The sequence below is a fragment of the Sceloporus occidentalis genome, unplaced genomic scaffold (genome assembly GCF_023333645.1).
Source record: "Sceloporus occidentalis isolate IW3139 unplaced genomic scaffold, rSceOcc1.0.p SCAF_3, whole genome shotgun sequence".
In the NCBI taxonomy this organism is placed as follows: domain Eukaryota; kingdom Metazoa; phylum Chordata; class Lepidosauria; order Squamata; family Phrynosomatidae; genus Sceloporus; species Sceloporus occidentalis.
In genome coordinates this window covers 239,357,855-239,384,558 of record NW_028316983.1, presented here as the reverse complement: position 1 = coordinate 239,384,558, position 26,704 = coordinate 239,357,855, and the positions used below count along the sequence as shown (strand labels likewise).

Here is a 26,704-nt window from a genome sequence, read left to right as displayed (position 1 = left end):
AAAATGACCCTAATTAATTGCACTTTGAGACACACTCAAAGATTGGTTAGTATTTTGCAGTGCTGAATGAATTCACTTGGCAGGAATATATAGAAAACCTTGCACAAACATTTCCTCTGTTCAGATTAGTTTCATCAGGTTGACATTGTCAGGCTTTTCCTTTTCAGACTCATAAGGAACAAATGTAACATAATATTTCAAGCCAAAGGGGAAATGCATGTGGCAACAAAAGGGGAGAAGAGATTGGAAATGTAGCAGAAGAAAACTGAATTTTGATGAAATGTTTGACACCCCAAGAGACTTGAGTAGCAGCTTGACTTTGTGCCAGACTTTTGAATAAATAAATCTTATTGCCAGGTCAGTGTGTTCTTACACCACTCAGGCTTTTAAAAAGTTTGCAGTATAGCCACACAGTTGAAATAAGGAGTTTAGTTCTCAAATTTACCATGAAAAAATATATCTGGACACTGGCATGATAAGTCTGGGTCTGTGATAAAGTCCACATTATCCTCTCACAAATTAGTATAAATTTTTGTATGTGTGTGGAGAAAAGCCATTTTGAATTTGTTTTTTGCATGCATGCATTTGTTTTTTAGTGGGCATTTTTATAAATATGTGCATTTTTAAACGTTTCTTTAATGAAATAAAGCATTTTTTTAAAAAAAATACATGCGTGGTTCTCAATGTACACCTGTTTATACCTTTCCCCCCCAGATTATATCCCAAAATGTGGGATGACATCTGGAGGTACAGATTTGTTAAAATAAATGAAAAAGAGCTCTAGTCCTGTATAATCCAGAATTTCTAAAAAAATCTGTTTTTAATTTTGATAGTGTTGTGTAAAGTAGAAAGCTTGTGTAAAATTCACCCATATAACGCCATGAAATGATTTGGCAAGGATAGAAATTTTGATTTTTGATGTGATACTCAGCTGGCTTGGATGCTCTTCCAGGGGCATGCCAAAGCCATATATGTATTTCCAGGTAATCCTGATGTTTTTACGCTGCTGCCATGATGCCACAGAACTATCTAGTTTTGTCACTTCACCCTAGACATTGTTTGCCAGCCCTGGGTTCCCAATCTGTACGTGTTGAATGGTAAGGAAAACAGAAAATATAGGAAAGCATTTCAAGTTTTGTTTAGAGTCCACACTAGACATTTTGCCTGTTTTATGTCCTTTAGAAAGTCTTCAAAAAGGCAGCATTTCTAAAAACCAGGGCTAAATTAGCACTTTCTTTGTCCAGGACAAATGCAGATACTGAGAATGTGACAAGAAGTGTATTGTAAAAGAATCCCAACTGGATCATTAAGCGAGGCTCTGTTTCCATCTGTGACAGGGGCATTGTGATGAGCTTCTGATCTATGATGGAGCCTTTCTTTGGGACTACCTATTTATTACTTGAGTGGTTTCAGGAATGCAAAGTCTCAGACCAAAAAATGCCTTCATGCTGGCTGGAAAAGTGGCAGGGTTACTCTGAAGGATTAAGACAGTAATATGTTCCCCAGTCAGTCCTGGGAATTTTCTACAAAAACACCAAATGACTGACAGCCACTGTGAAAATCTGACACATTCACCTTACTGTTAAAAGAAGCAGCTTTGGCCAGACATTCTCTGCATGATTCCTGAAGTTGTCACAAGCATATTCCAAGGAAGCTCTTGGTTGAGAAAACTGCCTCTGTGTAACAAAGAACACCGGTGTTTTTGAAGATACTGAACTGCAGAACTGCTAAAGATAACTTTCAGCCTGCTCCTGGATGAGATAGTCCACCCGTTCTTTTTTGTTGTTGTTGTTGTTTATTTATTTGATGCTTCAGAGTTAACTGGAACTGCATCCAGATTGCTAACAGATGCTGGTTACAGGGAGCATTCAACTCTGTTGCTGAAACAGCTCTATTGTCTGCTAGTCTGTTTCCAGACATAATTCAAAGTGCTGGTTATGACCTAGAAAGCCCTATATGGCATAGGTGCAGGCTGTCTGGAGGACTTTATCTTTCCATATGGGCTTGCCCGAATTTTAAGATCTTCAGAGAAGGCATTTTTTTCTATACCACTGCTATCACAGGGAGAGACAGGCCAAAATAAAGCTGCTTCGGGTCTCTTTGGCGGTATGCTGTTTAAATGACACACTTTTTAAGAGGCCAGAAGCTGCACCAAAGCTGTGTTCCAGTCCTCAGGACTGGAGCGTGGCTATGCCATGGCTTCCAGCTTCTTAGAACGCATGCATCATTTAAATAGCATACCTCCAAAGTGACCCGAAGCAGCTTTATTTTGACCTGTCTGTTCAGGCCCATAGTGAGAACATGGGAGAGAGCCTTTTCTGTGGCTGGTCCTACACTTTGGATGTCCCTCCCTAGGAAATTGAAGATATAGCTGTGTTAGTCTGTAGAATCAGTATGTAGAGAGATCTTGTAGCACCTTTGAGACTAACTGAAAGAAAGAAATTGGCAGCATGAACTTTCGTAGACTTCACTCTACTTCTTCTGAGGCATTTGGTTGGGTCCTTCTTTGCTGTCTTTTTGGTGGCCGGTGAAGTCTTTTTTCTTCCAGCAAGCCTTTAGGAATTGATTGCTTACACAAAAAGGGTTTTTCATGGTGCTATACTGCTTTTAATCATTGTTTTAAAATAATAATTTAAGGCCTGTTACAGACTGCCAAAATAAAGCTGCTTCGGGTCTTTTTGGAGGTATGCTGTTTAAATGATGCATGCATCCGAAGAATCCAGAAGCTGCACCAAAGCTGCACTCCAGTGCTTAGGAATGGAGTGTGGCTTTGGCGCGACCGCCGAACTCTTAGGACCCATGCATCATTTAAATAGTATGCCTCCAAAGAGACCTGAAGCAGCTTTATTTTGGCAGTCTGTAACAGGCCAATGTTCCTTTAATACAGTTTTAATTTCAGCTTCTATTTGCTTATATATATATTTTATTGTAATTTTCCATCTTTTGTTAGCCTCCTTGAGTCCCAGTCAAGAAATGGGGAGATATAAATAAAGGGAGGGAGGGATGGACCAGGTGGCCCTCTGGATGGAGAAAGTATTGTGTGTGAGATTTTGTAAAGTGTCTTGAAATTTCTGTCTATCATCTTTGATCTTTGTCTGCCTTTCACACACACCGTGGAATTTCTCTGTTAGAGTGATAATACTTGATCTTTAAACTCCAAAACTCAGTTCTGTTCTGCTTTTCAAGTGTTGCTACTTGCCTACTTCCTGACTCCCCAGGTTTTCTATCTCTTTAATACTCTTTGGGGCTCGACAGACAGGCAGCTCAGCGCTGCCCATCTTTGCCCCGAGTCGGTGCTCAGCAGCCGCACGCTGCAGCACTCACGTGGTGCCAAAAAGAAGCCGCCTAGAGCGGCTTGTTTTTGCAGCGCCACAAACAGGAAGGGGCGCCGCCATGACACCACTTCTTGCCAGCGACGTCTGGACGCTGTGCGGCCCTTTCGTCATCATGGCAGCCCCCATGTGGACAGGAGGCCGCCATGATGGCACCACCATTCCGTATTAGGGTTTGGGAGTGTGCAGTTGCTGTGTGCTCCCGAACCCTAATTTTGGTCTGAAGATGGCACTTTCCATCCATCTGTATTGGGCCTTTAATATCCTTTTAATACTCTTCAATATATCTTTAATTGACACTCATATATAGAACAGTTCAGGCTTCTTACTCATGAAGACTGGCCACTTCATATCGTTTTCAGAATATATTCTTTCTAAATTAATTGTGTTGCATGAAATAAATGAAGTGTTTCACATATGTGAGGCATAAATTAGTTTCTGAAGTTATATTATAAAAAGGCCATCTGAGTCAGTTTATTTGGATTATACAGGCATATGGATATCCAATATGTGGCAGGGCAAAAGCAAGAGAATTTGTATTTGTATTAGAAGATCAAGACACATTAGTGTGTGGGAAGGGGGGGAGTATTGGTTTGTTTCCCCTATAAGTATTGGCATCTTTTGATGGTGAATATGCTTATAATCATCTTGTGTCTGGACAAATGCAAGGAGATGCCGAGGGTCATCTTCAAAATCCTAGAATGCCATAGAAAAATGGAATTGCAAACCTGGAGTTGCTTTGAAGATGCTTGCCAATCCCACTGAGATTTTCTTGAAGCTCAGCATTGGAATTTTTCTCTTACAGATGTAACAGCCTGCTAAGGAAAGATCTTCAAATATATCTATACTGTACTGATTGAGTAAGCTGTAGAAGGTCCCTCAAATAGCAGATATGGTCTTCTACTATTTTCTTTTATAGTAAAAAAAACCCAAAACTTTCCTCCATGTTTTGCCAGTTTCTCCACAGGACCTGAGCATTTTTATCTCTCTGCCTCCTGTGGCATGTTGCTTTTTGAGGAGGCCAGTCTTGGCATTTGCAGAAGCGCAACAGCATGTGTCTTCCAGCCTGTTAGGGTTCCCAGGAGCCCTTGTTGAACTAACTCCATATGTTCAGAATGCAGTTAGAATTGCAAATTCATCACCTTGGCTCTGGAATTATAATATGCTTGAGGATCTGTATATTTATTTCTGCTTTCTAAACTATTCAGGCCCCATTGTGTACATGTACACAGAAGGGAGGGGTGATATTTGGAATCTTTCCCTTTAGCTTCTCTTTATTCTCTCAGAAAACAATGGAATGAAATGGACCAGAACTCCACTGCAGCCCAGCATATATTGAAAGAAAGCAGTTCTAGTATTTATTTATTTATGCTTATTTACTATCTTGCCTTTCCAAGAAAACAAACAAATGGGTCCTAGAAAGATCAAACCTCAACTCTTTCTGGATGCCTGGATGACCAAACTAAGGCTGTCATACTTTGGCCACATCATGAGAAAGCATGAATCACTGGAAAGGACAATATTGCTAGGAAAGGTAGAGGAAGGCCACATGGCAGATGGTTAAACTCAATCAGAAAGGCCACAGGTCTGAGCCTGCAGGAACTGAACAGAGCAGTGAAGGACAGAAGGTCTTGGAGATGTCTCATCCACATGGTTGTCATGAGTTGAGGCTGACTCAGGCAGTCAACAATTTCTCCCAGCATGGAGCCCAGCATGGTTTACAATGTTTATTTATTATATTTATTTGTATTTCACTCTTTTCCCAGGACTTGGACTCAGAGCAGCTTCACAGCATTAAAAACAGTACAATTAAAAACATAAAAATTAAAATAATAATAATAAGTAAATTAAAAAGGAATTAAATTATTACAATATTAAATCAGATAGTTATTAAAAGAATAAAACATATTTTAAAAAGATAAAACTATAAATAAGAGGGGGGGAAACTGTAACACATTTTTAAAATGGTCCAACATAACTTCCCAGCCTATCCTTATAGTAATTACTTAAACACCTGTGTGAATAGGTAGGTCTTCACCTGCTGACAGAAGGCCATCAAGGAGGGAGCCATTCTGATCTCCCTGACTCTTCCAGAGTGTGGTCAGTCTCAGCTAACTGTCAGAGTTAGCACCCAGAATTCCAGACAATCAACCAGTCAGCTTGATTGATATAATCAACAGCACTTTATTGATAGATCCAGAATCAGACATGTGCCTCACTCAGCTTCTTAGCTGAGACTGACCACACCCTCCTGTTAGAATCCTGTTAGTATTCTACCAGATAGTGTTTGTAGTGTAGTATAGTAGTTGGGGGATAATGGGGCTTTAGCTGCAGTAGAAGAGTAGATAGTGATGGTAGTGCATACCAGGGCCAGGTGTCTTATCTAGTGGCCTTGAAAGCCTGGCTCTCCGAGCGCTCAGAGCTGGGGAATGTGCTTTCACTTTTGTGGGAACCAGGAGGGGCTTCGCTTGGCGGGTTTCTGCTTGGGAGGGGATTTGGCTTTTGGGAATTCTGTTCCTTTGTCTTTGGGGAGGTGTCAGAGTTAGCACCCAGAATTCCAGACAATCAACCAGTCAGCTTGATTGATATAATCAACAGCACTTTATTGATAGATCCAGAATCAGACATGTGCCTCACTCAGCTTCTTAGCTGAGACTGACCACACCCTCCCCAAAGACAAAGGAACAGAATTCCCAAAAGCCAAATCCCCTCCCAAGCAGAAACCCGCCAAGCGAAGCCCCTCCTGGTTCCCACAAAAGTGAAAGCACATTCCCCAGCTCTGAGCGCTCGGAGAGCCAGGCTTTCAAGGCCACTAGATAAGACACCTGGCCCTGGTATGCACTACCATCACTATCTACTCTTCTACTGCAGCTAAAGCCCCATTATCCCCCAACTACTATACTACACTACAAACACTATCTGGTAGAATACTAACAGGATTCTAACAGTCAGCCCCCCGAAAAAAAAAAAAACCCCCCTACCCCAAAAGACAGCAGAAAACTAAATCAAGTGACAGCAGAAAGAGAAGGCTTGTCAGGGTACTGTGCATGAAAACGAGCCACCAAATCAGGCGCATTAACATGAGCAACAGAAACCCATTCATCATGATCAACAGGAAAATGCTTCCAGCGAATGAGATACTGGAGTTTGCCTTTGTGCAACCTAGAGTCCAAAATTTTTGCAACTTCAAAGTGTTGTTGCCCATCAATCATCATGGGCAGAGGCTGACAGTCCGTGGTCTTCCACCGGTCCGTGCTCCGATCTGGTTTCAACAACCTGAAATGAAAAACGGGGTGAAGATGACGATAGGACTTGGGAAGAATGAGTTCGGCAGTGACATCATTCACCAGTCTTTTAACAGGGAAAGGGCCAATGTACTTAGGACCCAACTTCTTTGAAGGAAACCTGGACTTCAAATTTTTTGTGGACAGGTAGACCATGTCCCCAGGCTTAATGTCCCAACCATCTGACCTTTTTCTGTCCGCATACTTTTTGTACTGACGCTTGGCGTCCTGCAGTGCTTTAGTAATCATGGGCCAGGCTCCCTTGACTTTCTCAGACCATTGAGACACCGCAACAGGGTCAGACTTCTCAACAGGCAATGCAGGCAGCAACTTAGGTTCAAATCCATAGTTAATCAAAAAAGGAGACTGCCCAGTGCTCTTATGGACAGCACTATTGAAAGCTACCTCTGCATGAGGGAGCAAGTCATACCAATCATCCTGCAAATAATTAGTGTAGGACCGAAGGTACCTCTCAAGGGCCATGTTCGTTTTTTCACATTGCCCATCCGTCTCAGGATGATAGGCCGTGCTGAGGGCCAATTGAACCCCCAATTTTTTCTGCAGTACCCTCCAAAACTTAGAGGTGAAGGTACTGCCCCTATCCGAAATTATTCTATCAGGCAATCCGTGATATTTATATATATAGGCAATGAAAAGGTCAGCTAACTTTGAAGCTGAAGGCATCCCCTTGCAAGCAACATAATGGGTTTGTTTAGAAAACAAGTCCACTACCACCCAAATGGTGTCTCTGCCTTTACTTGGTGGCAAATCAGTTATAAAGTCCATAGCAATGTGTTTCCAGGGTGAGTCCGGCGTGGGCAAAGGGTGCAGTAAACCTCTGGGCTTTCCCACAACAGGCTTGGCCCTAGCACAAACAGAGCAACTTTTTACAAAAGCATCCACATCAGCACGCACACCTTCCCACCAATAAGTGTTGCGTAGTTTGTGCCAAGTCTTCAGATAACCCCAATGTCCAGCAGCTTTAGAATTATGGCAGAGCTTTAAAATGTCCACTCTCATGGAAGCAGGGACATAGATTCTAGAATTCTTTACCCACAGTCCCTGTGCATTACGAGACAGCAAGTCCTTGTGGCTCAGTAGCCAGTCATCCGCCTCTGCCACCTGCTGGATCCGTAGCAGAATGTCATCCAGCAGGGTTTCAGACTTAGCCTGTGCAGGGGGCTGTGATGAAGCCTTGGCCTTGCTGCGAGTAATTACTGCTAGGCCCAACTGTTCAGGGGAGAAGATAGTTTCCAGTGGAACGGCCTCTTTCCCCTCATGTTGTGGCAACCTGGAAAGTGCATCAGCCAAAATGTTTTGGCGCCCAGGGAAGAATTTCAACTTGAACTTGTATTTATAAAAGTCCTTGGCCCACCTTCTCTGTTTGGGGGTCAGTTTTCGAGGAGTTTGCAATGCCTCCAAATTCCTGTGGTCCGTCCACACCTCAAAAGGTTGTGGAGCCCCCTCTAAGAACTGCCGCCAACTTTCTAAGGCGTGTTTTATGGCATAAGCCTCTTTCTCCCAGCAAGGCCAAGATAACTCAGCCTTTTGGAACCTTCTAGACAGGTAAGCACAGGGCCTTAGTTTATCATCTGAGTCCCTTTGCAATAATACCGCGCCCATGGCAAAGTCACTTGCATCCACTTGCACAACAAAGGGCCTATCTGGGTCAGGGTGAAGCAAAATGGGTTCATTACTGAACAACAACTTCAATTGGTCGAAAGCCCGTTGGCACTCCTCAGACCACCGAATTGGAGAAGAAGGCTTGGGTCCCTTGCTCCCCTTTGGTGCCTCTCCCCCTTTCTTCTCCAAAGACTTAGTTTTAAGTAGGTCAGTTATGGGTAATGCAATTCTGGCGAAATCAGGAATGAATTGTCTGTAGAAGTTGGCAAAGCCCAAGAACCTCTGAACATCCTTGCGGTTTCTAGGGGGCGCCCAGTCTAGTACAGTTTGCACTTTAGCAGGATCCATTTCTATGCCCTGGTTAGAAACCCTATACCCCAAAAAGTCCAGTCTTTCTGTGTGGAAATGACATTTTGATAGTTTCACATACAGCTGATTATCCAACAGTCTCTTGAGTACCTCCCGGACTAACTTAATGTGGCTATCCAAGTCTTTGGAGTAAATTAGCACATCATCCAGGTATACCAGGACCCCTTCAAACAATAGGTCATGTAGTACCTCGTTAATATGCCTCATGAAAATCCCTGGCGCCCCCGCAAGGCCAAAAGGGAGAACTAGGTACTCAAATGCCCCCAGGGGGCAATTAAATGCAGTCTTGTATTCATCCCCCTCTTTGATGCGAACACGGTAGTAAGCATCTCTCAAATCCAGCTTGGTAAAAATCTTGCCCGTGACCAACCGTCCCAGCATGTCTTTCATTAATGGCAAGGGGTATTTGTTGGTACTACAAATCCCATTCAAGTTACGGTAGTCTGTGACCAACCGTAAAGAGCCATCCTTCTTTTCCCTGAAGAAGACAGGAGCGGCAAAAGTCGAGGTTGATGGTCTAATAAATCCCCGGGCCAAGTTTTTCTCAATAAACTCCTTTAAGGTGGTGAGTTCCCTTGGGGTCATCGAGTACAACTTAGGTTTAGGCAACGGCGCCCCCGGCTCTATTTCAATGGCGCAATCCGTCTCTCTATGTGGAGGCAGCACATCACATTCCTTAGCTTCAAAAACCCCCTGCAAATCTTGATAGCACTGAGGGAAGGAGACTGCTCCCTCCCCAACACAGTCCATGATCCCATCTCCTTGCACAGTCTCTAAATGGGCAGCCACCTCCTTTGGGGTCAACCCCGGGCGTGGCACCGGCGGGAAGAGAGGAGGAAGCACAACAGCCTGGTCCAGGCAATGCTCTCTGCAGACTGGATCATCAAAAATCAATTGTCTGTCCCTCCACCTTAAAGAGGGGTTGTGGTGATGCAACCAGTCAATTCCCAGCATCAAATGATAGTTGTAGGTGGGCCCCACCACCAGCTGAAGTTGTTCCCAATGGTCTGCCACCCCAAGCCACAACGGGGCGGTTTTCCTCTCTGCTGCTTGCCCACCCATCAGAGACCCATCCATCTGGGTAAAGGGTATGGGCTCTTGCAAGGGGTGAGTTGCAATGTCCAAACTGCTGACTACAGCCGGGTTTATTAAGCACCTGGTGCACCCACAGTCAATGGCTGCAATTAGTTGCATGGCCCTTTTCTTTGACCCCACCATCAAAGTCACAGTCAATGAAAATAGGGGGACACCCCCACTCACCATTCGCACGCGGCTCTCAGTTCCATCAGCCCGCCTTTCGCCGCTTTCTAAGGCAGGCTCTGGTAGTTTAAAGGCCCCTCCTCAGGCTCCGAACTCCCACTGTCTGTCCAGACTTCAGACTCCCCTTCCTCCGCTGCTTGCAGGCTGCGATCAGCTGGGGTCTTCTTCTCTGGCTTGCTTTTTCCCCCTTTCGCTGCTTTGCCAGGGGGGGTCTGTGAGGGGTTGGGTTTCCTCTCCTGGCCTTTGTCTGGACAGGCTGCAATTAAGTGGCCTTTATTGCCGCATTTCAAACACAGGCCCAGCCTGCGCCTTTTCTCCCACTCACTCTCCGCAGAGCTTCCTTGCCCTTTAGCTTTCGGTGCTGGGGCCCTGTTTCCCTTCCCTTTGGAATCTTTTTCTCTCCTCCGAGACAGCATCTTGACCTCTTGCTGAATGGCCTCCGCCTCTCCAGCCAATCTGATCCACTCCATCGCGGTGGGGGGGTTGCCTCTGGTGAGGGCCCATCTCACAATCTCAGGACGCAGTCCCTCTTTAAAGTACTGAATCTTCATTCCCTCCGTACAGTCAGGCACTTGTGCCACCAATCTCCTGAATTCCATTGCATATTCAGACACCGACCTGGATCCCTGATCCAAAGCCTTAAGTTCAGCCAAGGCAATGCTAGCCCGAAAGGGGTCTTCAAATCTGGCCCTTAGAGCTCTCATGAATTCTGCTAGGCTTCTCAGCTCAGTGGCCTGGCAGTCGTATAGCTGTACCAGCCAGTTCGCAGCCTCCCCTTTGAGATGTCTAGCCACACACTTTACTTTGGCTGCCTCGTTGGGGAAGGTGGGTCCCCACTCCTCCATATGGTCCGCCACTTGCGATAGGAAGTAGGGCAGGGTGTGGGGATCCCCATCAAACTTGACTCCCAGCCTCCTGGCTTGGACCTCGTGCACTCTGTCTTGGGGGGGTGCCGCCGGTGGGGGACCCTGGGGCAAAGCCTCTTCCTCCCCAGCTCCCGCGCCAGCTCCAGCCCCTGGGAGCACCACTGCTGGGGCAGGGGCCGGTCCTGCACCTGCTCCTGCTCCTGCTCCCCCTCCTCCTTCACCAGTGAGCCGTTGGAGGACCTCTAGGATCGTGGCCAGGGTGCCCTGGACCCCCTCCATGTCCACCGTCAGCTGCTGTACCTGCGTTTCTAAGTCGGCTTCTTCCCCAGGAGGCAGTTGCAGCGGCTGCGTGAAGCCGGTGTCCCAGTCCGACCAGCGTGTAGCACGCCTTCGCTCTTTCGTTCGGGGTGGCGCCACTGGCAGGCCAAACCACTGCCCTGGTGCCAGTGGGGTCTGTGGCAACTGCTGTCTCACCACCCTTGGCGCTGCCCCAGTTCCTCGAGCCTCAGTCTGAGTGTCCCCCACAGCCTCGGTCGTTTGGCTTTCTTTGGAGGATGCAGTTTCCCCTTTAGCCTCCTGGTCCGTCATGGTTGTTGCAGAAATTGGTATAAGGAGTCTCAGCTAACTGTCAGAGTTAGCACCCAGAATTCCAGACAATCAACCAGTCAGCTTGATTGATATAATCAACAGCACTTTATTGATAGATCCAGAATCAGACATGTGCCTCACTCAGCTTCTTAGCTGAGACTGACCACACCCTCCCCAAAGACAAAGGAACAGAATTCCCAAAAGCCAAATCCCCTCCCAAGCAGAAACCCGCCAAGCGAAGCCCCTCCTGGTTCCCACAAAAGTGAAAGCACATTCCCCAGCTCTGAGCGCTCGGAGAGCCAGGCTTTCAAGGCCACTAGATAAGACACCTGGCCCTGGTATGCACTACCATCACTACCTACTCTTCTACTGCAGCTAAAGCCCCATCATCCCCCAACTACTATACTATACTACAAACACTATCTGGTAGAATACTAACAGGATTCTAACAGGCATCCATTGAGAAGGCCCTCCCCCACGTCCCCACCAACTGTGTTTGTGATGGTGTTGGGACGGAGAGAAGGGTTTCTCCAGAGGATCTCAGAGTCCAGGCTGGTTCATACCAGGAGAAATGGTCTGCCAAATAGTGTGGACCTGAGCCATGTAGGACTTTATAGGTAATAACCAGCACCTTGAATTGTGCCCGGAAACAAACTGGCAGCCAATGAAGCTGTTTCAACAGGGGCATTGTATAGACTCTGTAATCTGCCCCTATTAACAGCCTGGCAGCGGCTCTTTGAACCAAGTGAATTTTCCAAGCACTTTTCAAAGGCAGACCCATGTAGAGCCCATTACAGTAGTCCAAACGGGATGTACCCAAGGCATGTACCACCGTGGCCAGATACAACGTGGATTAAAATAAAATATAGCTAAAAATTAATGGTTATAATTCAAAAACTTTAAAAACAATTAAATTATGCTGTAAAACAGCACTTATTTTTAAAAGTATACAATAATTTGAAAACAACAATGAGAACAAAAGTACATTACATGCACACCCCACTAAAAGGCCCTCCTGCACAAGTACAGTGGACACCCCCTCCCAATACCAGCAATCTGTGAGCCATAGATTTGAGTGCCCACAAATCACCACATCCCATATTATTCAGTGGCAGTGCATACATGCAGATGCACTGACGCATCCACACACACATCACCACTGTTGAATAATGTGGGGTGCGATTGTCTGCATTTTTTTCATCCATCCATGGTGAGTCTCAGGACCAAAACCCCACGGGTGGGAAGGGTTCACTCTAGTTTATTACCAGAATTGTAACACTTTATATACCGTATTTTCCGTCGTATAAGACGACTGGGCGTATAAGATGACCCTCAACTTTTCCAGTTAAAATATAGAATTAAGGATATACTTGCCATATAAGACTACCCCTCTTCCAACGCACACCAAATAAAAATTAAAAAAACATCAGATTTGATTTCAATATGGTAATTTTAATTCAAATGCTTATGACATGCAGGTACTTAGCAGGAAACCTTGTTGTATACAAAGCCTGCTTGGACTGGTCAGCTCTCCCTGCCTGCCCAGCCCTCCCTGTCTCCAAGACTATCAGAGTGGTAGCTGCTTTCATACAATTACGGCATACGGCGGGGATGTGCCCGCAGCCGTTTTTGAGCTCCCCCCACCATATGCGGCAACTGCAGATTCTCCAGTCTGCCCTATAAGACGACACCAAGCGTGTAAGACGACCCCCAACTTTTGAGAAGATTTTCCTGGGTTAAAAAGTAGTCTTATATGCCAGAAAATACAGTAACTATCATCTTGTATATTCCTCTAGGTTTAAGAACTTAAGGAATAAGAATCCAAGTATTTGTTGAATTTAACCATGCTATAGTTCTGTTGTACTGATTATGCCTTGTGTGGGCCAAAAGCAGTTCACAGCGTTATTGTGAATGCACAGGTACAGCTGGCAAAGAAAAAAAAATGACATCTGAAAATGCCATAAAGAGTATTGAAAGAAAATTCTACTCCTTACCTGTAGTAGTTCCAGTAATACTAGGCTAAGCCTGTTAAAAGCTTCAAAAACCAGCTTGGAATGAAGAGCTGCAGTCGTAGAGGCAAAACTGAAAGAAGCCTATGGTCCTTCTTATATGTCTCATTTTCTGTAGTGTCCCTCAGTCCTGCCAATGGACTACATCAGGGGTAGGCAACCTGCGGCCCGCGGGCCGGATGCGGCCCCACAAGGCCTTGGGACCGGCCCCAGCCCGGTCCTGCCGCCGATTGCCGCCGGGGCCGTTGGGGGGCAATTGTCTATAGAAGCCTCAGAAACATGCATTTATATTAACATTTTTTTTTAAATCAGCAAATTTTTTCATGTGTCCTCCATTTTTTTAAAAAAAGTGTCTTCCATTTGAAAATTTTGTCCTACATTTGTCCTGATTTATTTATATATTTAATTTTTTAAAAAATTATTTAATTATTTATTTTTTGGCTTCGGCCCCCCAGTTGTCTGAGGGACAGCAACCCGGCCCCCGGCTCAAAAGGGTTGCCTACCCCTGGACTACATTAACAGAAGTTGGAATAAATGGCCCTTTTGTTGGATTAGAAGAAACTCAAAAGATAGTTTCTTCAAAAGGTTGTAATGTAGAAAGGGGTACTGTATAAAAACCTGCTGCATCCCATACATTGCCATCTTTAAGAGCATAATGTGTCCTTCCAGTCACAAATTGGTTAACCTTAACTCTTCTACTAAATCCATTCTAGCTGTGATATTCTTTTATCCTACTTGGTTTGTTTTCTTATCCACCAGACTCAGGTTTTTTTTATTATTGCAAAGATCATAAGGTAGGTTAAACTATTTCCATTAGTTTCACTGTTCACAGACCAAATAATAGTCTGAATGGAAGCAAGTACTGTAATAAGGTTATAGCAGGATAACTAGCAGTCCAGGGAATTGTGAATTGCCCCCTTCAACCATAAAGTTGTTTTCTAATGGCAGAGGCTTTACTTGGGTCAGTTCTCAGTAGAGCTGACAGCTATTCTAGCAGAGGTAGGCAGCATCTCAGCTTGAAGGATCTTGACCCAAGCCCTTGATAGGTTGTGAGTTGCCATCTATATAACTGAGCAATGCTAGAAAACAAGATACACTGGTACTTTACAGTTCTTTTAGAACTTTGAAAGTTAACTACAATTTTTTGCAGAGGTGACAGAAATTCTTTTAGTGGCCATGAAACCTCCTGTCCTTCATAGAGTTTTCATAATATTCATTAATAATATAGCAATAGCAATAGAACATACATTTCTATACCATTTTATAGTGTGAATCATTCTAAGTGCTTTACACTGTGTTAGCCAATTGCCCCCACCAAGCTGGGTACTCATTTTACCAACCTATAAAAGGATGGAAGGCTGAGTCAACCTGGAGCCCTGCATTTTGTTTGTTTTGTTTTGTTTTTTATTTATATACCGCTATTCCAAAGATCATAGCGGTGAACAGCAAGTAAGCTAATTAGCAAGTAAGCTAATTTGCCCCCAACAGTCTGGGTACTCATTTTAGCGACCTCGGAAGGATGCAAGCCTGAGTCGAGCTTGGGCCCTCTTGCTGGTCTTGAACTTGCAACCTTGTGGTTTTGAGTGAATGGCTGTAGTACTGGCATTTAACCACTCTGACACTCAGGGTTTCTTTTCACATCATGAGAGTATTTAACACATGCCCACTGTATACTTGCATTGCCTAGAAAGAAAGAAAAAGAGAATGCAGCTTTTAAAAGAGATCCTTATTTGATTGGATAGAGACCAGGTTTCAGCAACTGGTGACTAGGTGAGTAGGTATTTGTAATCCTGGCTGGAACTACACACAGAGTGAAATGAGATGTTAGGGGTTTCTGGCCTTAAGATACATTATTTTGGTTATATGTCTATCCAGACAATTCACACTCCACCACTTTAAGGTAAATGAAATCTATATTTCATTCTTGAACTCGATAACAGCAATTAAAAGGGAGATAAAGAACAGTGAAATGAGAGGTAATGTGAGTGGCAGGAAGAGAATAAAAGGCCTTTCATAGAACAGAAAGAAGCTAAATCTGAGGTGAAAAAAACAGAGATGAATTCTATTAGGGGCAATTTATCAGATTCAACACAAAAAGTCAGATCTGATCAGTTGCGGACAGATCTATATAAAAAGAATAACACATCTATATTTGCAGCTTGGTGCAATAATACATATAACAAAAATGTCTTGTTACAGGAGAACAGTAACAGACATCCCTGCTCTAAGCTACAGATCAGATGTCTGCCCATATATTAACAAATAATACTAATGGAGGGGGAAAACTTTCTAGCAGAGAAGAAAACTAATTGGAAAAAGGGTTTTCACCTTGCTTTTTTGCTGTATTTGTTTTTGTCTTTTTTAACTTAAAGAGAATTTTTAAAAGAATATTAGGGAAGCACTGAAAAACAGTATCCCATACTCAAAATCTGAAGACAGTATTGTTGAATCTGCTGAAAAGAATAATATAAATAAATTCCATCTCCCCACATTGTTCTCACTTTAGTTTGCTGCACATGTTGTGTGTAGAACCACATTGCTTCTGACTTAGATAGATAAATCATTAGAATAATAGAATCGTAGAGTTGGAAGAGACCACAATGGCTATCCAGTCCAACCCCTTTCTGCCATGCAGGAAATCTCAATCAAAGCTTCCCCGACAGATGGCCATCCAGCCTCTGCTTAAAGACCTCTAAGGAAGGAGACTCCACTCCGAGGAAGGAGTGTGTTCCACTGTCGGACAACCCTTACTGTCAGGAAGTTCCTCCTAATGTTGAGGTGGAATCTCTTTTCCTGCAGTTTAAATGTGGTAATGAAGCCTAATTTTTGTATATTTTCTCTGGTGTGCCTCATCGTGATAATGGTTCTTGCTTTTCATAGCACCAGATGAAATTCACAATTGAGCCTTCCAGTAATCACCTTGTTGGGAGCCGTATATTATTCAGTGTGTAATGAGTTTAGTAATCAGCTCAGTGAACTGATAGTATAATATTTTCTTTTTCATATCCCTTTAAAGGACAAAAAGAGTTATTCCTGCCCTGTGTGTGATAAATCATTTTCTGAAGACCGACTTATAAAATCACACATAAAGACAAACCACCCAGGTAAGATAAGACATGCTAATGGTTTTAAATGTAGTATAATCATGGAGGCATGGCACTAGTTGCATAATAGGCCCTAGCTGCATTGCGTTTGGTACTCATCATCATCATTTTCATTTCAAAAACAAAATGGAAGGGGTAAAAAACTATTCTTACTGGCCCACTTCCTATGCTATTGGTAGCTTCCTGACAATGGGAGCGTGTGCATCTTGAACAAAAATACCCAGCAATCATGACTCAGTATCATAACTGCCAACAGAACCCTGTTTCTCCTCCAAGCAGTGATACAAAAATCCATCTATATCTTCTTGGTCGCATTTCCCATGCATTTCACAAGTCTGTTCCCTTCAACTTTCACATCTTTCTGTGATCATTTTTTGAAAAAGCACATATTGTACATAAAACTTTAAATTGATTTTTATGTGAAATATCCTCAAATGCATAGTTTGTATGCACATTGCCTAAATAACCATGTTTTGTATGCAGGTTTTAAAAAACGTTTTCATTTTCCAAATGAAAACAAATGGAAGAGAAAACAAAACTAACAAGGGAGGGAGAGGAAGAGCAGAAAAGAAGTTACATTAACCTGAAATCTAATTATTGATAGAGGGTATAATATTTACTACACTCTTAATATTATACTTTACAGTATGAAATGCAGTGGGCCTGTCACATTCACTGGGTTAGGGGTGCAGAACCTTTGTGAAAGTAGATAAATTGCAACTAAAAAAAACACTGAGAAAACACCTCTAGGAAGTTTTAGGTCCTTCAGTGCAACTCTGTGGTCAAACTCTGCCATAAGTTGACCATAGAACTGTGCTGTCTAAATGTCTGAAGAAATGTCTATAAAGAAGTGTTCCAAAGAAGTTATTCTCTCAAGGAATCTCTAGGTCCTCCAACACGACATCTGACAGACATGGATCGTAGAGTCAAACTGGAGATCCTGGCGATTCCTAGAAATAACATATTAAACAAATCTGTGAATAATCAAATCTGCAAAAGTCAAAGCCACACATGTGAAGAGCTGACCATACATGTGTTCATGTATAGTCGACTTTTCACATTTATGGTTTGGCCATTTCCATTATAAATCTTCATATTACAATTTGTTTTTTTTATCACTTTTCCAAGTTCCTGAGAAAGGAATGTGATGGATGATCAATACCCTTCTGGTTTTCTTGAAAATATGGGATGGGCAATATTGTCCAGTGCTTTTTTCCATGGCACTAGCTGTGAGCTCGGTATATTGAGTGTTGCAGTGCAAGTGTGCTGCCCATGTGCATACTTCAGTCTCCATTTACCTGTTTGGATCATGACCTTCTCTCATGACCCCAACAGGCAAGATTAAACTCTGCTGAAACCTGCCATCTGGTTAAATTCACAGTTTCATGATAGCATTATAAATCCTCACCTCATTTTCACATGCATGAAGCAGTAATTTTCCTTTTCTCTTTATTTCCAAGACGGCAAAATATATTCTGTCAGGCTTGAGCGTTTCTACATTTGCGGAAATGGTTTTTCCATTGTTTTGCTTTTTACATAGCTAAAGTATAATAGTTGCTTCATTTTTGCATGGACCTGTAAAAATTAGAAGTGTTGGATGGGTTGTTTGTATCTTTTGGATCAGTCAGCCAGTCCTTTTGTGTTTGCTATTAATGTGCTTTGCCTGCTTCCCAAGGGGAAAATTTTCTATAGAGATATTTTTGCCAAATTACTGAAACCTCAAGGAAAGTGGGGGAAAGTGCTTGTTTTCTCATCATGTATGAGACAAGAAATCTTGTGGGGCAGGTGTGTGTGTGTGTTAACAGATGGCTAGTGAGATTTTGTCACTTACCTAATTGATACTGCCTGCCAGTAAGGGGAGCTGATGTTGCATAGTCTTGTTCTCCCTTATGCCTGAAAAGTACTCTGCAGCTTGACCACATAAAAGCCACCATCATCCCACGAATGCCCCCATGGTGTAATTCAGGATGAATGGGTGGAATGAGAGCATTGGCCCCCAAATAAGAATATACCCCCATGAAATTTTTCTTCAGTCCCCAAAATAGTACAATTACAGAAAAGTAAGACTGCAAAGAAAAGGACAGACAAATTTGCCAAGGAAATGTGAACACATGAATGATTTTAGTGTCTGACTCTGGAATGCTAGAAATTTTGTGTTCCTGGCAGAACAGTGTCTCATTTCACACACACACACACACCCCATAGCTACAGCCTTGAGTTGCCCACTTCAGCCTCTGATTCCTCCTGTAGTTTCAGTGTTTTCTGTCATATCCCTCAGATAGAATACATATACACCTATGAACTGTGATTAGGTTGATGATTATGCACCACTGAGACAAAAACATATCACCTTTTCATTATTTCTGGCAATTATACCAGACCTCTAGATTTTCAGGCCTTCTGTGCATGTTAACATGCTGTCTGCTTATATATTCTCAATTTCTCTGGAAATCCCCGATGCATCCTTAAACAAATGTTATGCTCCTTCTTGAGAGTATTGAAGCTCATAAATATTTGGTTAGCAAAGCTGCCCTGTTAGGTATTGCCCACTTGAGAATGCTTCCTGCTTGGAAAAAAAATGGTTTCAGCACCAATGGTGCAACTCGATTCTCATTTATCACTAAAATAGTCAGTTACCGTGGAAGCTTATGTCACACAGAAGCAGGACCAGCGTTGGAAAGACTGTAAATTAATGAAGCTATTTCCTTAGACTGTAAAAGCTCACCTGAGAGGAAAATATGCAAAAGAATAACTACTGAAAAGATGCAACAAGAAACATGATTAACAATATTCAGTAATTTATGTGAGAGCTTATTATTTTCTTACATACCTCTGTTTTGTTGTTTTTCTTCACCCCACCCCAGAGGTTTCAATGAACACCATCTCTGAGATTGTTGGCAGGAGAGTTCAGCTAAAAGGGCTCATAGGAAAGCGAGCCATGAAATGCCCCTATTGCAATTTTTATTTCATGAAGAATGGATCGGATTTGCAGCGTCACATTTGGGCCCATGAAGGTAACTGCAGCTGAGTCAGCACCTATCTTTTTAGTTGGTAATTTGGTTACATATCAAATTTGGGACAAATTAATAATAATAATTTAGTTTATTTATACCTCCTGCCTCTCCCATGGATCGAGGCGGGATTACAACCTTAAAAGACACTTAGAGGCTTTTGGTTCTGGCTACTCACACTGGCAAACCAGTTCTTCCAGGCTTCCAAAAGGCTGCTCCAGAACTTTTTGCTCATGCAAGTTAATCAGTATTCCAATTTTGGGACTAGTTCACATATTTCTGATTTCTTAACACAACTGGCAACAGAAAACATGAACCGACTCCACTGCAAAGTATTACTTTTAAGGTGTTTGTGTTTGATCTTGGATGGCTTCTTCAAGCATGCAAGCCTTCACTTGGGGGTTGACTGCATGGGCCAAAAGGCTCAGATTAAGCCCAGCCTCATGTCATCTAGTTCAGATGACACAGGCCAAAATCCTCAGGCAGGATTGGGCCTGATCCTGCCTGTCCAGAGGATCCAGCCTGACCCCAGGGTAAACAACTCTGGGGTGACTAACCCCTGGTTTTCCTAGAAATTCTGTAGCAAAACTGGGTTGTTCACACCACACCCCTTACCTTGCCAGCCATCACTTTCACTCCGAAGCCCTCTATCACCCATGTGGCCAGGCGCCCCATTTCCACATCAGATGCAGTAACATGGCAGCTTCTGAGTGAAAGTAACAGCACAACTGGTCCTGGATCTCAGGTTGGGACAGAGACAGCTGTGTGAACACTCCCCATCCCACTGATCCAGGGACCAACCTAGGTGAGTACTAGGGCTAAGAAAGCATGAATTCAGCCCATGTTCTCCTGGCCCATCTGCTCAACCCCTTGGTGTTAAAATGATCAAGTGATGATCATGTGTGCATGATCTGGCCTTTCATGAACATACAAAGTACTTGCTGCTTAGACTGAACATCATCATAAAACTGGAAAGGGTTGGCAGAAGCCATTATCTGGGATTTGCAATTGAAATACAGTTACCTGAAATTAAGTTTCATTGCAAAGAATTTCTACAGAACGATTGGTTCAGTTGTGGCATTAACTAAAATAATTACAATGTACCATGTGTATCTTTGATGACTAAAAATCTTATTATTGTGATGCATGCCACATTGGAATCCATTGAACTGATGTTTTAGTCTAAACAAATCACTTGGAAGATTTAACAATGGTTTTGAAATCCCTTCACTGGCTGCCAATTAGTTTCCGAGCAAGGTACAAGGTGTTGGTGATTACCTTTAAAGCCCTACATGGCTTGGGTCCAGAATACTTAAGGGATCGCCTTCTTCCGTACTGTCCATCCCGCACTCTAAGGTCCTCGGGGAAAAATCTACTTCAGCCAAAAAAAATCTAGACTAACCTCAGTTACCCAGAGGGGCTTCTCCACCGCTGCTCCGAAGCTATGGAATGACCTGCCGAAGGAGATCCGTGACATTTCTACTCTTCCAGCCTTTAAGAAGGCTCTTAAGATGGATCTCTTCTGGCAAGCCTTCCCTTCCTAGTTCCTCTCCCGATTTACTGTGACTTATGTCACTCTGTCCACCAATTTTTCTCTTAAATTTAATGAGAAGAATTAAATTAAAATTAAATAAAATTCTTGCCTCAAGAAGAAGAATCTTCCCTCCGTACCAACTGTCATCATCAGTCCTGTGAATTCTGTGACTTACGTCACTCTCTTTAATCTTATTTTATTGTATTCTCTGTATTTTTATTGCTGTAACCCGCCCGGATTCCTTGTCATTGGGTGGGCTATAAATAAATTATCATCATCATCATCATCATCATCATCATCATCATCATCATCATCCTTTCTAATGTAAAAAAAACTACTATAGGCCCAACCATTTAATCCCGACTGCTGACTGCATTTATTGCATTCCTTATTCATTCACTTTGCAACATTCTATTTGTTGCTTTCATTTTCTGGAAACAAAACATGTGTCAGCTTTTGGCAGAGTCCTGCGGTGGACTCTTTTGGAGTTAAAGCCAAGTTTATATAAATCAGTTGCTTGTTGCTCATCAAGTTCAAAAATATATATATTGCAATTTTCTGTCTCATCAGATAAGTAAAGAATTGTTCAATAATTAATCTCTTTGAGTCTCTTTGTCTCTGGATCTCCATATAATTTGGCATAGAGAAACAACAGAGAAAAGGAAAGAATAGCTGTTACCTTGTGGCCAAACTAGATGTGCTATTTCTCGTAGTTTTTTTCATGCAACCCCCCCTAAATGGCTCACTCCATAATTCCACAATTCTTCCCACTAACTCATATTCAGAATGGAAGTAAAGTCAACCTGTTTTCATAGTAAGAAACAAACTAGAGCACTTCTTTGCCAGAAAAAATAACTGTTAGTCCTACCCCAGTCAAGCTTATGTCTCTCTGGCCACCTTCACACAATGTCTATGCTTTTTCTGTAGGCATCAAGCCATTCAAATGTTCTCTGTGCGAATATGCAACTCGCAGCAAAAGCAACCTGAAAGCACACATGAACCGCCACAGCACCGAAAAAACCCACCTCTGTGATATGTGTGGGAAAAAGTTCAAATCTAAGGGCACCCTCAAGAGCCACAAACTCCTCCACACTGATGATGGTGAGTAGCTCTTTATCAGGTCCAAAATCTGGGGTCAAGATGCTAATGAATATGCTAAGGTGCACATAGGCATGTGATTGGAAGAGTAGTTTTCCTGTGAGCTTGTGTAGCAGATAGATGAGGACATAGATTTTCTCCATGTGAGGAAACCATCAAAAACCACTTCCATTGGAAGTTAGTGGAATGTGGTTTTTCTGTTGTGCATACCTCTTGTGTTTGGTTGTGTGGAAGCCCATCAGTAGTGGCTCAGGATGTGTAGCTGTGGTGCAGTTAAGATCCATATAGTTGGTCTGGCTCAGTACAAATGTTGCACCTTGCCCCTTAAAAGCCTTGCACATGGGGTGAATCCCTTAGAAGTCACAGAATTACCATTTCTGTTTTTACTTTGATAATGTATAGGTGATATGTTAATGAATGTACAGCTCTGTGCTTAATATATTAATTTTGGGGATTGTGTGAAGGGGCTTGATTTGTTTGTCATTGTCAAAAGTTTTAAAAAGAATAAAAAGGTGGGTTTTTTATTTTTAAAAAAGTCACACGATTTGAGGTACTGCATGTTATTCATGGCTATAACACCTCCTTTATTGCCATATTTACCCAATTAGGATGTCTTCTTGTGATACTTTCTGCTTGCGTAATTTTTCTAGTATCACCGTTGCTATTTATTTAAAGCTTGTAAAAAATTTCAAATATCCTTCCTGGAATATACATTTCAAAACATGTTGTTAATGTGACTTCAAATCAACTCCCAAGTTGTGGCAGCACTATTGTAGGATTAGGTTGGCATGATTTATTCAGAGGAGGTTTACCATCCCCCTCCTCTGCGTCAGTGTGCCTTGCCCCAGGTCACCCAGTGAGTTTTTGTAGCTGAGTGGAGATTTGAACCCTGTTCTCCCAGATTCCCAGTCCATCACTGAAACCACACTGTAATTTCTGTAATTTTAAAAGTTTAAAATACTTATTATTATTATTATTATTATTATTATTAAGCTTTATTTATATAGCGCTGTAAATTTACACAGCACTGTACATAAAATTATTTAATTAGACAGTTCCCTGCCTTCATGCTTACAATCTAAGAAGACACGGCACAGAAGGAGAAGGGAATGGTTGAGGGGAAGGGGATCAGGTCCAGCATTCTTCTCTCCCTCTGAGGCCTGGACCAAGGCAGATGGACAGATGGAGGGATCTGTATCTTAAGGATAGGCCTGATGGCATTGGCCTACCCTCTCTCCCCCTCTGAGGCCAAGATGGAGTTGGATGCCTTCGGGGAGGGCACAGTTCCTTTCTCTCATATACTTGTTGCATATTCCACACCTAGCTTTCACGTGTCATCATAAGAAAATAAGGGTTGCTTGTACAGATTAGACCAAACACTGACTTTGTCCAGCATCAGTATTGGCTGGTCAGCTTTTTGTTCATGTTGAGGCTTTTCCTACAAGCCTGCAAGGCTATTCCTGTACTCGTCTTCTCTCCACTTCCCTGTTGCATGCTTGGAATACCATGAAATGGTGTCACAGTACCAAAATTCAACTGAGTTTTACTGCTGTTTATGGCAGAGCTTGGAAAAATATATATCTTTTTTTTATTACATCTCCCAGAAACTTCCATGATGACTATAGCATTCTATGAGTTGTAGTCTAAAAGATAAAATTTCCCACAAGTTCCACTTTATGGTGCCTAATGATGCTTAGAGTGTGGCCTTATTTTTTCTAGTTCATTTCTACAGAGATCACTTTAAACATCAAGCTTTTTTCCACTAAAATGTTTTATAGAAGCTGTCATCTGTATAAAGCTACTCCCAAATTTCATCAACAACCCAGAATTTTGAAAAGGTAACTTGCTTTTCTGACACGTTAATGTAGATTTGCCTTTTCAACTTGCACTTTGGGGTTCTCTTTTAAGTTCTTGATGGCTGTTTTTAAAAGGATTTCAAACAGAATCTCTCTGTCTTGGTTATAAAGAAAGAACGAGAGTAAAACAGATCTCTGAACAGGTTTAAATATGTCCTTATCACATTGATATTCTAATAAATATACACACAAAAGAAAATCGAGGAGTGAAGAGACAAGGGAGACCAATTTAGCACTGAAGGAGAGGCAAGATGAGTCTCACTAAGTATTGTAAACTACTGTATAGAGTAAGATTATGCAGTGTGAATTTGAACAAATTATTACTACTACTACTACTACTACTATATCTTACCTTTCTCCCAAACAGAGACTCAAGGCTGTTTACAATTTAAAAATAACAGTGCAGCTAAAAACATAAAAAGTGAGCATCAAAATGGAATGAAACTACATCATGGCTACAAGAATATTACTTTTTTAAAGTATGGGAGGGAATCACCTTTCAGAATTGTACAGTATATAGGGTTGGGCATTCTTCAAGTCCAGCAAGCTGCAATGTGCTATTTCAGCTTCCTCCAGAGGGCCAGCCGTGTGTGTGTGTATATGCAAGTTTCAGGATCTTAAAGCAAGTAGATCAATAGGGGTTTGCAGACTCCATCTTGAGACTAACAACAGGTCCTGTGCCTTATTATTATTTTTATTTTTCCTTTCTTCAACATGGCACACTACTTGTATCTGAATTGGTTGGTTTCTATTGCAGGAAAACAATTCAAATGTACAGTGTGTGATTATACTGCTGCTCAAAAACCACAACTTCTACGGCACATGGAACAGCATGCTTCCTTCAAGGTAAGAAAAATGCTGAGAAGGCTACCATTGGAACAAAAGCTCCAGGGCTCTTGGTGGTGAGGTGTCTCATACATACACAAGCATTCTGTACTGTGATGCGGTCAAGAGAGAAATACTCCTGGGTAGAGAAGGGCAGAGTTTACCATCTACCCTAGCCTTATTTTGCAAGCTGGAAATCAAGTGAAGAGTCAGGTGGCATATTGATTTCACTTCGACTTCATTCATGCCAGCTGGGACCAATATGAAGGATCCTCATACTTTCCAACATACTTGAACAGGGAGCAAATATATGTACAAAGTGGGTATTTTTTATAGTACTTTTGGGCTCCCACTGCTTTAATGTGGTCTAGTTGCATATGTTGCTCCATCATTATGTGATAGTCGTCATGAATGGACTTTGACTGTGGAGACCAAGCTTCGATTCCCAGCTCAGCCATGAAACCCACTGCAGATCTTGGGCAAGTCACATGCTGTCCACCTAAGGGGAAGGCAGTGGCAAACATTCTCTGAACAAATATTGTCTAGAAAATCTCATGATAGGTTTGCCTTAAGGTAAAGGTTTCACGTTGACAAAATTCTGTAGTTGTGCCTGACTGTAGGAGGTGATGCTCATCTTTGTTACTAAGCCAAAGAGCCAGCATTGTCGAAGACAACTCTGTGATCATGAGGCCAGCATGACTGCACAGAACACGGTTACCTTCCCACAAAAGTGGTACCTACTTATCTACAGTAGAGTCTCGATTATCTGACTCAATAGGGCGGGCTGATAGTCGGATAGCTGAAAATGTCAGATAATCCAGAGGGTCCAAGAAAAGCCTTAAAATCACTATGAATTGCAAATGTATTGAAGTTTTACTGCAGTAACAGTAAAAGTAACTTTGCAGTAACATTTCAGTAACAACATTGTAATGTATAAACAGTTCAGTCCTCTGAAAACGTAAAGAAATCACTGATCAACATTGTAATGTACAGAATGTACTGTATAAACAGTTCAGTCCTCTGAAAATGGAAAGAAATCAGTGATCCTTTTCTGCTTTCCCGACGATTGCCGTTTCTTCGCAGCTAAGTTTTGCCATATTTGCAGCATCATAATGTCCACCCCCATAGCTGCTTCTTGTTGCTCGATGTACTTCATTGCGATTTCTAGAGCCATAACCCCATCGCCATGCAAGATTGTGAGAGGTTCAACAGATGATGTTGCTCATCAATTTCTATTTTGTTACCATCGCTATTGACAAGAGTGACAATTTCATCATCAGTAATTTCATACTGATCATCTTAATTCATCCAGCTGTCAACCTCTTGTGAAGACACATCCTCACACCCAGGGATATGGTGTACTAAGGGTAGAATGCTTTCTTCGTATTCATCTGTGCTTTCCATCATTTCATCATCTTCTTCATTTTCACATAGCAACTTATTCCATGATCTGACAATTGTTGGAGCCCTAATGTCACTCCAAGCCCTTGCAACCCAATAAGCATCATCCTTTACATTGATCTTTTTCAATCTTTCAATCATGCCTTGCCCTTCTTCAGTTTCTTCTATCAGTGTCAACAGTAGCTTCCTGAGTTAGTTCCTTTTTAGGGTTTCCAAAACGCCCTGATCCATCGGTTGGCATATGATGGTGCCATTAGGTGGCAGAAACATAGCCTTAATGTTCCCATCTTGAAGCTCCTCTGCATCAGGGTGCATCAGGGCATTGTCTAGCAACAAAACTGCTTTTCTGGGGTGGTCATTGTCTTTCAAAAATTTCTCCGTGGAAGGAATGAATTCCTTAAAAAAAAAACCTTTCATTGAAAATTTCTGTGCTCATCCACACACTTTTTTGACTGTAGTATTTCACAGGAAGAGTGTTCTTTGAAATATTTTTAAAGGTTCTTGGATTTTTGGACTTCCCAATCACTGCAAGGTCCATTTTGAG

The 26,704-nt window shown here is 42.4% G+C and overlaps 1 protein-coding gene across 5 annotated transcripts in view; it reads left to right on the top strand.

The window, feature by feature from the left end:
* Nucleotides 1-26,704, top strand: part of ZFAT (zinc finger and AT-hook domain containing) — a 191,863-nt gene that overhangs the window by 104,193 nt on the left and 60,966 nt on the right. For all 5 annotated transcript variants that reach the window (XM_089518003.1, XM_089518001.1, XM_089518002.1 and 2 more), the window contains 4 exons: nt 16,348-16,435; nt 19,300-19,449; nt 21,908-22,081; nt 24,692-24,780. In XM_089518003.1, coding sequence (XP_089374129.1) covers nt 16,348-16,435; nt 19,300-19,449; nt 21,908-22,081; nt 24,692-24,780 — 501 coding nt within the window. The remainder of the gene's footprint in view (nt 1-16,347; nt 16,436-19,299; nt 19,450-21,907; nt 22,082-24,691; nt 24,781-26,704) is intronic.